The following is a 15,623-nucleotide window of genomic DNA, read 5'->3' as shown; positions in this document are numbered from 1 at the left end:
TATACAGGGTGATGAAAAAAAGGCGCCCACGATTGAAACAGGCGCGTCCTTTTTTATTGAAACATTGTGACCATCATTCCAAAAATAGTCTAAATATATTCTTTTTAAAATTCAAACAGTTTGTCTAACAGCACAAAGCGGCAATATTGTACAATTTTCTTTTACTAAAAAACTATTTCACTCAGGTATTTTTCGTATCTAGGAAAGATATTGTCACCCGCATAAAATAAAAAACTGTAAAGTTTACATAATTTTATTATTCCAATACGATACGACCGAAAGGTATCTAATGATTTCAATTAATTTTTTTAATCTTTGACTTTTTGACTTTAATCGTTCAAATTTCACAGAACAAACAACATTGAAAATTGATTTTTTTGTTGCTACCGTTTCCAATAATTGAATATTACTTGGACATTTTCTGTATCCGAGGATATTTGCAATGTTGCAACATTGATAAATTTTCTTTGGAGCCAAGAAATGGTATCCTAACATCTTCAATAAAGTTTATTTCAATAGACTTTTTACACATTTTTTTAAGAACACCGTCAACTGTATCAAAATCTAGACTTTAACAATGAAATTATTTTAATACTGTTAATTATGTAGATTTCCCTTTTCTAAAAAGGAAAGTCTATATCTTACTGATAAGAGCACAGATCCAATTTTGGTCTTCGAATTCGTCTTTAATAAAAGATCACTTATAACGTGTGGGTTAACAGGGGCGCCTTTTTTTATCATACTGTATAATTATATAATTTGTCAAGTTGTCACGATGACTTTTTTTGTCACCCTGTGTAATAGGCTAGTATTTCCAACAACCTTAAACTTGAAAATTTTCCTCCAATCTGCTTATTTGTAAAATGTGTGGTGTTTACCAAAAACTGATCTTGAAGTCGAGATCATGAACAAACAATTAAAAAAAATGCGTGGTTTTAGGAAACCACGAAGCAAGTGAAACTTTTTTTCGAATCGTAGGCATTTTTCGGAAAATTATTCGATTTAGGGTACTAAAATCGCGTTTCTAAACTTAACTTAATAATTGGAAAATGGGAATGATAATAGGAAATCAATAGTAGACAAGATATCCAACCAACTAATGTGTATAGATCAAGAAACACCTATCTTGGCTTGATAGAGTATTGACTTCAACATGTGAGAGAGAGAGGATGATGGAGAAAGTCGTAATGAAGACAAAGAACTCAACAATAAGATCACGTGGTTTTGGTTAATGTCTCGAAGCTTCGTATTGGCAAGCACCAAATTTAAATAAAGACACTTTGTTGAATCGAAAATTTATTCATTAATTTATTATTGATAATACAAGTAATACTTATCACTTTTTACAGTAAAAAAGTGTGTAAAATGTAACAAACATGATTTTTTAATTTATCTTATGAATTAGGTATTTTTTGGTGTATTTTACATTTTTTAATCTGCAAACTAATAACAATATAAAGACGTATGAAGACTTTTGTGCGGGATAGACTATTACATGCACTAAGTTGCTTTAAAATATAAATAATAACGTAAACATAATATAGGTATAATTAGGAATGAAAAATTGTAAAGAAATATACTAAACAGAAACTGGAAGTAAATGGCTCTCACTGATTTTTAAATAAAATTAATTTTGTGGCGGATTCGATCTTTGGTTTCATTAATAGTCATATTTTTGTGGTGTAAGCGAATAATGAAATAATATTTTAAAATCAAATTAAATGGTTGTTGAGAAGGTTTTGATCAAAAATGTGGTATAATATAAATTAACAAATAATTTAGAAATTTTAAGTTGTTTTTTGGCCAAATAAATTAGTTTTAAAATGACATTTCCAAATATTATACAGAGTGGTTATAAATGATTTTCATCTAGTCAGCTTTGGAATTTTTTTGCATGTAACTTTATTTGTGCCGCTCCACTTTTTTGAAAGCTCTAATTCTGTCATTAGTGTCACTTATTAATTAATAATAAATGGTTGTTAATTAAACTTTTATTGTTTCAACTAATTTAAAACAAGTTTATAATTGAAGTCTATTTTCGAAGTGGACGCTTAGTAAACGGCGATTTTTTAATTTTGAGTTACAACAAGTAGGTACCCCTATTTTCGTAAAGCGGCATTTTTTATTTTACATGGAAAATTCACAGCTGGCTAGATGAAAATCATTTAGAACAATTTTTTTTTAATTATTGAATCATTTTGAACTTCAATTATTCTATCAATAACCTCATTTTTGCCTTAAGTCTCACAGTCTATAAATGTAACTAATATTTTTTGGTAACTAAAATAAGTAAACAATTACATTCTATTTTTTCAATGTATTTAGTAAAAACCGCATCAATCGTAGTACACTTAGTCATACGGTGTGTTATACTGAAACGAGCAAATTTGTAATTTTAAAACGTCATTATTCTGTCTCAATAAGAAGAAAAGTACATTTTCTCTTGCTTTTGGGATTTTTCTCTGCTTTTTAAGTTTCATCACAATAGCGGTTTTATTTTTTCGACAAAAATGTAACTTTGACAAATAATTAATTAATTATTGTAACCGGTATTAGCGGCAAAACAATAAAATGCTGCAAAGATTTGTTGCTATAACTGAATACTGAATATTAATTGTTTCTCAACACTTATAATTGGGATTCACTACTTCTACGAATCGTAAATTAGTTTTGAAAATCCTACTTCCCGTTCATTTATAATAGTTGATAATGAAGAGAACTGCGGAAGGGTAAATTGTTGAGATAATTTGTGACATTTTATTGAATATTTTGGTTTTGGTTTGGTACATTAGTAGGTATTTCTGTGAAAAATAATAAAGCTTCAAAGCGATCCTTCATGGAATTATATTTAGATTATTTCAACTGGACGATCAGGTGAGAAATGAAATGAGGAATTCGAAATTATACGATGGGTTCCTCATTCGCCTCATCTAAATCCAATAGATAATTTATAGGACAATATAGTTCGCGACTGGCAAAATTTTCAACCCAAAGTTCGAGAACAAATTTAAAATTTAAAAAACTGACGAAGCACGTCAATAACGTTTGGGACCATTTCCGCTATTCACAAATTTGACAAAATTTGATGGATAGTATGCATGGACTTCATGAATGTTTAGCCAACAATAGATATCATACACATTACTGATATTAATTAGTGATTATGATAAATAAAATCTTTGTAAAATCTATAATTTTTGCCTTTTATTGAAATAAATACACCATATCTCGTGGTTGGTATTATTCATTCATTTTTCATTTCAATACTAGCTGTATCTTTGTCTTTAATGATCAAGTGAATACCTACGTTATAATCATATTTCTAAAAAAATAAAAATTGAAGGCATGTAAGTTTTCAAGTCAGACGTTATTATATAAAATAATAATTCCAACAAACAATGCTAGTCATGTTTCTTATATTGTAAATAGATGTCGACCATTTCCAGAGGTGTGTTAATTAAAATTAAACTTATGTTTGTTACAGATTGTTGGATCCAAAAAGTTAAAATGTTTATGATTCAATGTATATTAAATGCAAGTTAAATTAATTGAAATTAATTAGAATTAGGCACCCCTGACCATCTGCCATACAATTTAAAGTTGTAATAAATCCTAAGTGTTAAAAAATAAATTATTTCAATTGTGGAAATTAAGGAAAATCCAATAAACAATCCGAAAAGGCCTCCAACATTTGCTATAAAATCCGACACTCCATATAATTCATTTCTCTGAATTGCCAGAAATTGGTCCACTTTAAAATAAACTACAAGCATTGAAAAATGATGTCTAAAAATAATTTTTCAAAACAAAAATTTACAGTAGGTATAAGATATTTACTTGTGTGGTTCTTCAAAGATGTTAGACGTATTTCTCAAATCAAGATACTCCTTCATATAGAAGCGACTATTTGAAGTCTCCACGTTGTAACTCAAACTTGTACAAGATGGTTTACACTCGCATTTTGTTGTAATCCCTGACATTTCATTTTGTAATTCTTGAATACTTAATTCTCCTAAAAAAAAATAAAATTGAACAAGAAACCAAGAATTATTAAATAATTTTTAATTTACTGTCAACTTGTTTTGCACAGTCAAGACTATCAAAGCCACAAATTTTCGTATTTCCAATTCCTAAAAAAAAAAACATTTAAAAAGTCACAATTTTTCCAAATACACGTGATTACTTGGCATAAAATAATGCACACATCCACAGTGATTTAAGGTAAAATTTGTCCAACACTCAAATTGACAATTTTGTTGTGTATAGATCTTAAAATATTTCAACTGACGGTCATTTCCCATGTAACAGTTCCTTTTTTCCGGTTTGTATTTTCGAACAGAGTTAGCAGTTTGAATTAATTGTGGTTCAATCGATGCTGTTACAATTTCATCAAGAGGTATTTGAAAACAAAATTTGCTGGGTCGAGGAATTTCAGTAGGATTATGTAGCAGGACCTAAATTAAATTATTATAGGTTTAAAAGAATAGCTAGATTAATTTACCCTGAATCCTTGATAGTATTTGTTACATAAAAGATCTGTATTATACTGAACATGATGAAATTCTATTTGTAAAGAATTATCAGCCCCCGACATTAACGCTCTAGAAGGATAGGTGATAACATCTGAGGTTAGGTATCCTAAATCATTTTCGTAGCTTAAAGGTTCAGACGTAACGTTTTGATACTTTTTATACCATACACTAAGTAAAAAAATAATTTATTAAGAGAATTCATATCAAAGTCATACGTACACATCCTTTTGAAACATATCTTTTCTATCGAGAATATTAAAAGAATAACAAATGCCTTCATCAGTAAAAATTGGAGTGAAAAGTTCTGCACAATCGAATGCTTCCCCCATGTAGTTACAAGTCGAGAATTCACTAGGTTGTAACTGTGTAAAATCATTTACATTTTGTGGAAGAAAAAAGTTTTGTACAATACCTCATCAATAACATCAAAGAAATCACTTCCAAAGGTTTTCCCACTGTTTTTTAGAAAAATATTTTGTTCAAAATCATTACAAAGGCTACTGACGTATTTAAATTTGAGAAGTCTACCACAAATTATTTACGACAATAAAATAATCGTATTTATTGTAGAATACTCACTCAGATTTATTTAAATTGTTCCAATTGTGTGCTCGCATATATGCATCTGAATAATTGAATTTTTTTTCTGAACATTTCGATTCTGGACAAATTGTTACAGCAGGAAAAGGAATTCTAGAAATTGCAGTATCTTTGGTATCAAAACTCACAACAACCGGATTATTGTGATATTTTTCTATAATTTGAGCAATCATGACCAAACATCCAATCAAAGATGATACAATCACAAGCAACCAAAATATTCTAAAATTTAACAATTATAATAAAAGATAATATTGTTTGAGTTACCACTTTTCAGTTTTTGATCTTCTTTCGGCAAGGTACGATAAGCCATGAATTCCAGTCACTTTTGTATATTCTGCGAAAAATTTGCTCACATTTTGCCGAGGCACATTCATTTTGGTTGAATGTAACATTAAAATTGCTCCAAAAGTATTTAGATTCGATATAAGAGCCACTGATAAGTCATTTATGCGAAACATGGAAAATGCATTAATTATAACAAAAGGTTTGTTTACACGAATATACATATTTTTTGAATCGCTTTCTAAAATGCCGATTTTGGGAACTCAAAATACCCGCAAAATATAACTTTAGGGGATTAGTCTTCTAAAATGTTGTTACTGCAACTTTAGTGGACTCTTTAAAGATCTATTTTGCGGAGTGTTTTGATTATTTTATGTTTACAAATTATTTGTACATAAAATTATTTACATACAGACAGCGCAAGAACTCGCACCCCTATGCCAGCGGCCATAGGTCGCCAAAACGTCCTATACAGGTGGTCCCAGCGAGTCGAAAAATTCCATTAGTGACCTTTAAATGCTAAAATTAAAACAAAAATTGTATAGGACATTGATAGATACTAATCTATTGTATCACCTGAAATTATTTTCAACCATACAGCATGTCCCAAAAATAAATTGCGATACAAACTTCTGTTTTTTTTTTTAAATGAAGCATCCTATATTTCTTGGCATTTTTGGATGTAGCCTTTTAAACCAATGTTTTTACGCTAAACTTTTATTAGTCAATTTTGCTTAGTTTTAGAAATAAGACGTTTTTTTGACAAAAACGTGCACTTTTTAAAAATTTATTACACAAAAACTAAGACAGGTAAAACAAATTTTTTCTTACTTCTGCAAAGATGAAAAAACAGAATTTAAAGCTGTAGCACTTTTTTAGTGTTTTGCATTTGTAAAGATTAATAAATTAAGAAGTTTTTTAAGTTACATAACTTGAAAAATTTAAATGGAACACCCTATTTTTTATTTTTGTATCTAATAGATTGAAAAATTGTCTATCTAAAAAAGTAAACGTTTAATGTCTAGAATTGATAAATGAAAATATATTTAAGATTCAATATTAATTGTAGTAACAATGCTTATCAATATCTGGTCTTTGTTGATAACTATGGCAACTATAGTAATTCCACAACGGATCACTTATCTGTTAATTTATCCAAAGATTGTAAAAGTCGTTATAAATAATGAAATTCGAATTATTTTATTGTAAAAACAAAAAATAATGAATTCAGTTTAACAAAAATGTGATTATTAAGTGATATTTCTTCCATCTCTTGTGCAACTGTGCACTTTTTGGCTACTGAAATAATAGTAATTATTATTTTTTAATGTTTAACGTTAAATATCTTTTTAATTATTGATTATAAACACCTTGCTTTAGTTTTTGAAAACACTAAAATTTTGTTTTAGTTTCTTTGATAATTAATTGTACATCTCAATCGACAATAAAAAACAAATTTGAGACTTTTTCAAACAAATTACACGAACTGTTATGACTTTTTAGTCAGGCTCAACATTAATTAAAATCTTTCTGAGTCTAACATTTGGAATAAAAACCCAACTTTAGCTTCTGCAGAATTTTGTAGGACATTATCTACAGGTTGAATATAAAGTATGGAACCAAGCGGTTTTAAAAAAAATAAGTTAATATAAATTAAAGTAATATAAAAAATGTGATCGTATTTTGAGAACGAAATTTTTGAGTTATGCGATTTTTTTTGCTAAAATTGCAATTTATGTAAAAAAAAATTGAAAAAATTTAATATAAGGTAGATAGTTGTAATCTTTAAATTATTACCTTCATGAGAAAAATGGTTTTATAGTGGGTTGCCATTTAAAAAATAAAAAAAATTGTAGAACTCAAAAACAAAAGAAAATTTCGAAAAATTTTATTCTTGATAAAACATCACATTTTTATAGTATATTTTCATCAATTAGTTTTTGCAAAACGACAAAATTCGACAACACTGTTTATAGGAAACAGAAAAACACACATGTAAGTGTTTTTTACTATAAAAACCTGAAAAATATTAATGGCCAAAATCTTTATTAAATTTTGATTTTTATAACCTTGAAATCTAGAGACCAAAACTTTCATCTGTCGTTACATAAATACCTAATTTTATTGTTTTTAAAACAATTTCTTTATAGTAAACATTGAAAAGCATTGCATTTATAACCACTTTATATAGTTTCACCCTTATTTATTTATGCTAAGATATAAATTGTAATGAGATCATAAATAAAAATGAATTTCTGTATCTATTTCTAGTTTATTTTATCGTACCCCTCAACAACCAGTCTGAATTTCTTGGCCTCTACCCTAAAGAAACAACACGTTTAATAATTATTGCTAGAAGATGTAAGTTTTCCATACAATTGTTTCCAACAGTATTTTTATAAAACACAATCGTATAATTAGAAATTTTGGTAAGTTTTCTAAAATGACCAAACACCTTGAAAGTACCATTGGTGAAGAAACAAGTTGCAGCAAAATATAAAAAATGTTAGCCGAAACTTTTTACTGTCACAATTAGTGGGAATCCCTGAGAAAAGCCACGAAAACGTACCAGTTTTCTACAATCAATCAAAATTAAGCAACAAGTTCGAGTTACCAAACTCTAAAGCAAATAAAACTTATATTTTAGTAATTAAAACAATTACTCGAGTTTGTTGAGAGCAGGGAAGAACTGTAAGTGCTTCCCCCAATTTTGTACATAAATTGATCTTTATATAAGTATACCTTGAAATCATTTTTTACTTGTTACTTAAGTAACATGACATTAAACAAAGTTTATATTGGACTCGAGCAGGGTCTTAATGAAGCAAATAGAATTTATCTTATTTCTTGTGACAAAAGTGATATTATTGCAGCCAAAAAACGAGTGGAAAAGGTACATATCATTTACAAAACCTGCTTTTTAATTCCACTTTTTAGATAATTTACAAAATTGTTAATGCAATGAAAGAAGAGTCTTCGACATTTTCAAAGTTGTATTGGAAAATTTTTGGTGTTGGAAGTATCTACGAAGAAATAAAAATTGGAAAACCTAATGAGTTTGATATTGATATTTTATTGAGGTTGCCACAAAGTCTTCAGTTGAGTTTGGAGGAAAATACTGTTGCTGGATTTGCTAAACTTCAGTTAAAAGATTTCGAATGTTTGTCTTCTCTAGACTCGCAGTTATACAGGTAAGGGAATGGAAGAAAAACACCTTACATTTTGCATATTTATTTTTTTTTAACAGAGATATGAAAATATTTATTGATTCTAACAATTATCTTCTTTCTGAAGAAATGATGTGCTCTTTTATACAAAAAATTTTTAATAATGCATTAAGACACTTTCCCAACAATGTTATAAAAATCGAAAACGAGGAATATAAAGTAAGTCGAAAACTAAGTGTAGAAAAACACTTGAACCAAATTTTTAGATATCTAAAATCCAATACATCCAGCCTGCCCTAACTTTAACTATTGAAAGTTCGAATTTTCACATAAATATTGATCTTGTGGCTTCTTTCATCCTCAATAAAAATTATTGGCCTGAGACAATTCACAATAATAATCCCCATGCATTTCCAAGTGTGAGTATTTCGAAAATTTGAAATCAGGAAAACCAACTCTTATTTAGGATTTTTTTGTCGTTCCTGCAAGACCAGTCGACAAAATTGCCTACAAGGAGAGACTATGGCGACTGTCTTTTCACATTCAGGAAAGACAACTCATTCATAATCGTCATAGAATGAAAGCAGCTGTTCGAGTTTTGAAGGTAATAAAAAATTACTTCTACAAAAATAATTTTAATGCGAGTTTTATAGCGAATTCGTGACCATTTTGAACACCCTGTACACAGTCATGCTATTAAAACCTTATTCTTGTGGGAATTGTCTAAAAATAATCCAGCTTTAAAAACCACTGCATTGTGGAAATCCCCACTTAGTTCTCTTGTAATCTGGGTAAGAGAGAGTTCAATTAAGTTTTATGTTTTATTGATCCGTTATTGCTATTTTAGATGCTGGAACAGTATGTAAAGTGTTTGGATGCAGGCAAAATTTTGGATTTTTGGAATCCAAAACATAACCTTTTGTCCTATCTTTCGAGTGAGGATATTCAACGATGTAGACAAGATATTGCATTAATGATCGACGATATCAAAGAACGACCACACTGTGAAGTTTTGTTAAGTTATTTGAAGTAGTAACGAAAAATTTTGTGAATTCTTATTTAAAAAGTAATAAAGAAGTTTGTTTAACTCAGCCTTCTGAGTTTTTCTATTAGAAAAAAAAAACGTTACGCTCAACAGTTACTATTTTGTCTACTATGTGTTTTAGTTATTATTAATTTATTACATAATTTGTAAGGTTTTTCTTCATTTTTTATTGCAAAATACTAATAATAATTGATATTAATTATTATTTGAAAATATTGTTTTTATTTGTGTATGAATATTTCTATTTTTATTTTTTTCAAAAAATTGCTATACGTACCATTTATTTAACTATTCAAAAAGTTTTAGAATTATAGAATTGTTCTACTCGTAACACTAATGTCACACTGCAGGTAATTATAGGTAAGTCACATTTTTAATAAATCATTACAAATATTATTGTTATTTACTCGGTTTTGTCACTTATTCTTATCTAAAGATTATATCTGAGAAACAATGGTTTATTTCTAAGAAATATATAAAAAGGTAAATTCCTAGGATTTACCATTGATTTTTAGTACATATTATCGTCATGGTGGCCAAGTGGAAAAAGAAATTGTACAATATTTTATAGAATAGTGTCGATTTACGGGTTTTCAAAGAAGCTTCACCAAAATTCATGTCGCCAAAAAAGCCGAAACTGGGTTGTCTAAAGGTTTATGATTTATTTTATGAACTTTGTTTTTGTTTCTTATCCCTTTTTACCTATTATACGAATATGTTTCTATACAGGGTGATTTTTGTAGGGCCTACATTAGAAACTTTTTAACTTTCAATATCGACCCTCTCAACGAAAAACATAATAACTCATAAAAATTGGTTTTGAGTTACGATGCCTTATGTAGGGCCCAAAATACAAAAACAATGAGAAAAATTTTCTTATTCTTATTTCAGCTAAATTACACTGGCCGCCAAAATTCACCGGACAACTAAAATTTTGGGATTTTTTACATTACATTATTTTTGTTATTCTTTGTCGGATTTTGACGATTTTTTTTTGGCTTAAAGAAAAACTTTGTAAATCGTAATTTAATTCAATAACATTTCTAGTTTTTCTGAATTATGAACCACATTTTCCATAATTTTAATTCTTGAGACATGAGAGATACAAATAAAACCTTCAAAAAAAGCATTTCATTTCCAATTTCAATGAATGTTCGTATTAAGTAGGCCGAATATGCCAAAACGTCAAAATAGGCGCATGGAAGCTTCCAATAATAAACCGTTTTACTTGTTGTAATCCTTTGAAGTTCCAAGTTTTTCAGATTTTTTGTTTTCAAAGACGTAATTGTGCTTTTTTGGTGACATAAGCAATAATTTTCGGTTTAACTACCTTTTTACGAAGACTACTTTCTGAACGAATATTTAGTAACATTAGAAAAGCAATGTCTTTTTCAATGCTTTGTACCTATCTCTGGGGCACCAGAAGATAAAATTTTGAAACAAATTGGTCCTCATTCAGAAAAGAACGGGCAATAATCTGAAATAAGTAAAAACTTAATTTTGTCTCTGTTGCACACTACATATCAGTATAAATCAGTGCTCTCGTCTATAACATTTACAAGACAAAACTAGAAATGTAATTGAATTAAATTACAATATTCTGCAAAGTTCGTCCTTTAAGCCAAACAAAAGTTCTTTGAAATCCGACAAAGAATAACAAAAATATTGCAATGTGAAAAATCGCAAAATTTTAGTTGTCAGGTTAATTTTGACGGCCAGTGTATTATCAAAATGCCGTAACTTAAAGGCCATAGCTAGTGAGGGTCAAGTAGGGCTGAGCCCTACTTTAAAACTTTCTCTTTTTAACAATTTTCTTTAGAAATAATAACGCCTAAAATTATAATACAGACTGAACCAAAAGTAACACACAAAATTCATACTTTTGTTCTGAGTCTTTTTTCAAAAAAATCCTTGAACAGGTCGATTTTATTTTTTTTTTAATGCTAGATTTTGACGCTATAGTGACATTTATGACGTCATTCATTTTCGAGAAATAACGTATAGTATACATCGTTATCTTTCTGGTAAGCATAAAAAAAAGAAGAAAATAAAATAAAAAAATATAAAGAAGTTATAGAAAGTTTTATACAAAGAGCTTTATCTTCTTGTTTTTGCCTTATTTTATAAGGGGTGATTGTTTTTTGTTGTTATTTTTTGTGTTTAAGTTTCATTACAAGTGTTTTCATGTTAATTATTAAAAAAATATACAAAAAACAATTGCCCCTTATAAAATAAGGCAAAAACAAAAAGACAAAGCCTTTTGTGTTTTATTGTCAATATTTTTTTATTTTTTTTTATTTTAATTTATTTTTTTGTATTACCAGAAGATAAAGATGTGTGCTACTTAAAACAGTGAACAAAAACGTCAGTTGTCATTCAAAAAAAATTAAAATGACGTCACAACTCAAAAACTAATGACGTCATAAATGTCACTATAATGTCTTTTTGAACTGACTGAAAAAATGTAGCTATTTTAACTTTTAAGCAAACTTTTGTTTGTTCTAGCCCCACAAAAAAATTTGGGCGCCCTACTCTAGCTAATGCTCAATGTTTGGCGATATTTCATACTAATATACAAGATGACTTTTTTTAAACAAGCCACCTTGGATATCTCAGAAAAATAAACAAAAATTAGAAAATCCCGAGACAGGTAAAAAATACTCAAAAACTCAAACAAAACACACATCCAAATTCCTGGTCAAAATACCTTTCATTTGAGGTATCAGTAGTACCATTTAAAATTTTGAAGGGGTTGTCTGTATTACCAATTACATTAAAAGTACATTAAAAAGTGTCCCTTTTCAAATAAAAATTGACTTATCTTGGGATTTTCTAATTTTTTTATTTTTATGAGACATCCAAGATGGCTGGTTTTTAAAATCATCCTGTATATTAGCATAAAATATTGCCAAACATTTTGCGTAATTCTTTTTGGGTCATATTACACTCACACACCATGTTTTCTCATAAATTTCTATGATGTTTTGGTTTTCCAATTTTCATAGTATCATTATTTAATTGTTTATGACGGAACAGTGTCAGTTTTTTCGGAGCTAAACTATTGTTTAATAATATTGTTGTTAATTTTTAAAATTTTAATAAGCTTCTAAAACTGAATTTAACTTAAATCTAATTATAGTGATTTTCACCACATTATCCAGAAATATTATTTTGATTATACTTTTATTAATCTCACATAAATAAAACATTACATACATACTTTACATACAAACTGCTATAACTTCGTATACATCTGGTCACCGGTAATATCATCAGGTACGTTATCATATTTACTTTCTCTAATTCTTGTTTCTTGTATCAAATCAGGTAAAACCTCCTCATTCAAATACAGCAAAAGTTCAAACAATTTAAAAAATTTAGGCACTTTTTTCTTGTAAGTCGAAGAAGCAAGTGTTGTCATCCAAATGTCGCACAAAATAATAGCTGACATTTTGTTCTGTTTACTATAACGCAAAACCTTTTTTAAGTGTTCGAAAAGTAGTAAAAGAGCGTCTTTTCGAGGAACTCGTTGGACCATTCGTCGAATTTCATTCCGTAAAACGGAATCTTCTAAGTTATCTGAAACAATAACAATTACATAAAGATTTTGAAATAGATCATTGTAGCAGACTCACCACAGATTTCGCAGTACTGACAGAAAAACTCGTTAGGAATTAGAGGTTCTTTTAGTGTCGACAGAAATTTTTTGAGGGTACAACAGAGATCATGTATGTCATTTTTTTCGTCAATTTCAGACAAATTTTCTTTCTCTAAGTGTTTGATTATCTTGTCGATTTTTGTATTTGAACCGCATTTTCGGTAAATTCCTTCAGCTTCAATACCGGTGTCGATTATTTTTGTTAGTTTTTGAACTACTTGGTAGACAAAATCTCGGGTTTTTGGTACGTACTCCTGTAAAAAAATTAAGATAATTAACAAAATAGAAAATAAAAAGTCTTCAAGAGTGTTCACACATCTAGAAATTACTTTCTTACGTCTGAAATGAATTCTGGATGATCCTTATAGTAACAAAGTAATTGTTCAGTAACTTTCGTAAATCCTGTTGTTTGAGACACTAAATCCGAACAACTACTAGGCAGTGTTATTAAAGTGGGACCCCAACATATCGATAAATTGTAAAAGTCCATTTTATTGTCTTCTTTACGTTCACAAACTTTTAACAAGTGTTTGATGATGTATAGAAGAGTAGCTCGACTGGGTGCTGGGAGATTATCAACAATCGTTCTAATCTCATTTTTACCATTTGCTGAAACACGAAAATATAAAATTTGTGCACATTGTTTTTATTTTCGGATAAAGTATTTAATATTTAGTCCGTAGCGCTGCAGACTAATAAAAGTATACTTTTTTGAAACTTAATAAAATATCTAGTAGATGGCAGTAAAACGGCACGAGTACTTCCGTCTCTATTGGCTATTTACTCCTTTCCTCACTACAATACGCTAGCACTATTTTACCATCTATTTCAAAACCCTTGAACTATAGAAAGTTAATAGAAGATTAGAAAGAAAAAGATTAAGAATTTTGAAAAAAAAAGATCAGTGGCGAAAATATTTGGTAAAAAAATCATTTTTAACTCAAAAATAAATGAGCTGTTTTCATGATATGTATGTTAAAAACCGAATTGTTATAACATTTAAAAAGTGTAGTGTCGTAATGATTTTTGTAGGTTTTTAACACTCAATCAAGATTAAGTTAAACCTTATCATTTTCACAACACGAACATAAATAAATCTGTTTTATCTACATACGTAAACTACGGTTCATTCACACTGTTAATTTAAACTTTGTGAGTTTGTCATGGTATTTCCAATTTTTTTTATTTTGAAACTTCGATCTAGCAAAAACTGCATGCAACTTGTTAACACATTATGATCCACGATTAACACCAAAAAATATAAAAACACTAAGAGAAAATGCAAACTAATAATATTCTTCAACATTTATTATTCTTTTCTTTCAAACCATTGGTTTGAGGCATTTGGTACAAAACTTTTTCAAAGACAATTAAACAAAGAATCCAAAAATAATAAAATATACAGGCTGCTTCATTCAAGAAAAAAATTGATGACACTTCCGGTGAAACCGGAAGCAGCATTGATTGAGCATGCATCCCAAAAACTAGATAACAATAAACTGTGAAACTTTGATTGAAGAAGTATTGTCATATCTTTAATAAAGTTATGGCTTGGGGCGTTTTATACAATCCAGGCTGTATAAAGCAGATAAAATTAATTATTTTTAATATATATTTTTTGTTCATTGTTGTACTAATAAATAGATAATATACTTCCAAAAATTAAATTGTAAACAGGTTTTTCAAAAATACAAAAAGAAAAGATTATGAAAAGAGTCACAAGTCACAACAAATCTTTCTAAGGTCACCATAAAAAATAAAAAAATATGCATTATATTAAATTAACCATTTTTTTATGAGTGTTTGAGTATTTTTGATAAATTTGAATTGCATAGTGTTTTGAATATCAAATCATTTTGTTTCGATCACGAAAAATCTGTTTTATGCAATTTCGGGTATAACCAAATTGGATTTAAATTAAAGGTATCTTTATTTATATCAAAAATGTCAAATAGATCGTGTAAAACCGATCCCAATTTGTTTTCTTATATCTGTGGAAAGTGTGCTACGAAAAAGCATTTTCCCACGACCATAAACGAAAGTGACATTTTCCATTCAGTCAATTACTCACGAAAATTGGCGATATTGATTTTGTCTTGTGAAATAAAGTAATTTTTATCTACTGTTTATATTCAAGAAATTCTGGTATGTGAGTACAAAATAAAACGAAATATTATACAGGATGATAAAGATTGTTTATCTACCCGTGAAAAAAGTCCACTCATGACTTCGTCACTCGTAAACTTAACCTTTTTACTCGTAGAAAAAAAACAATTTCTTTATCGTCTTGTATAATAAATAACTATTGATTTTTTTTTCAGAAATTAACTAGTATT

At 28.5% G+C, this 15,623-nt stretch overlaps 3 protein-coding genes across 8 annotated transcripts in view; 1 reads left to right on the top strand and 2 right to left on the bottom strand.

Annotated features, from left to right (window-relative positions):
* Positions 1-2,085: 2,085 nt before the first annotated feature.
* On the bottom strand, positions 2,086-5,937 carry LOC123008966 (pickpocket protein 28-like). 3 transcript variants are annotated; one of them, XM_044405047.1, is made up of 10 exons: positions 5,830-5,937; positions 5,403-5,568; positions 5,112-5,354; positions 4,945-5,056; positions 4,752-4,894; positions 4,502-4,700; positions 4,184-4,454; positions 4,071-4,130; positions 3,838-4,012; positions 2,086-3,786 (listed from the first exon to the last, which is right to left on the bottom strand). In XM_044405047.1, the coding sequence occupies exons 2-10, from the start codon at positions 5,525-5,527 to the stop codon at positions 3,555-3,557; spliced, it is 1,560 nt and encodes a 519-aa protein (XP_044260982.1). In that variant the 5' UTR covers positions 5,528-5,568; positions 5,830-5,937; the 3' UTR covers positions 2,086-3,554. The 3 variants fall into 3 exon arrangements, with proteins under 3 accessions (XP_044260982.1, XP_044260983.1, XP_044260981.1); XM_044405048.1 differs by having other exon boundaries at positions 5,112-5,568; XM_044405046.1 differs by having other exon boundaries at positions 5,403-5,928.
* A 2,206-nt stretch (positions 5,938-8,143) lies between these two features.
* LOC123008975 (cyclic GMP-AMP synthase-like) lies at positions 8,144-9,617 on the top strand. The gene is made up of 7 exons (XM_044405057.1): positions 8,144-8,310; positions 8,355-8,608; positions 8,665-8,803; positions 8,851-9,003; positions 9,051-9,188; positions 9,238-9,375; positions 9,432-9,617. The coding sequence occupies exons 1-7, from the start codon at positions 8,194-8,196 to the stop codon at positions 9,615-9,617; spliced, it is 1,125 nt and encodes a 374-aa protein (XP_044260992.1). The 5' UTR covers positions 8,144-8,193.
* Positions 9,618-12,778: 3,161 nt separating this feature from the next.
* Positions 12,779-15,623, bottom strand: part of LOC123008963 — a 17,760-nt gene continuing 14,915 nt past the window's right edge. For 3 of the 4 annotated variants that reach the window (XM_044405043.1, XM_044405042.1, XM_044405044.1), the window contains 3 exons: positions 13,625-13,896; positions 13,265-13,541; positions 12,780-13,208 (listed from right to left, as the gene is read on the bottom strand). In XM_044405043.1, the coding sequence (XP_044260978.1) occupies positions 12,865-13,208; positions 13,265-13,541; positions 13,625-13,896 (893 nt within the window). In that variant the 3' untranslated portion in view covers positions 12,780-12,864. Of the gene's footprint in view, positions 13,209-13,264; positions 13,542-13,624; positions 13,897-15,623 lie in introns of all 4 variants that reach the window. The other variant, XM_044405041.1, reaches the window with a different exon arrangement.

The sequence above is a fragment of the Tribolium madens genome, unplaced genomic scaffold, assembly GCF_015345945.1.
Source record: "Tribolium madens isolate multiple individuals breed KSU strain unplaced genomic scaffold, Tmad_KSU_1.1 Scaffold_71;HRSCAF=194;Tcas5.2_LG6, whole genome shotgun sequence".
NCBI classification, from domain to species: Eukaryota; Metazoa; Arthropoda; class Insecta; order Coleoptera; family Tenebrionidae; genus Tribolium; species Tribolium madens.
The sequence above is the reverse complement of the archived record's forward strand: the minus strand, read 5'-3'. Positions and strand labels throughout refer to the sequence as shown.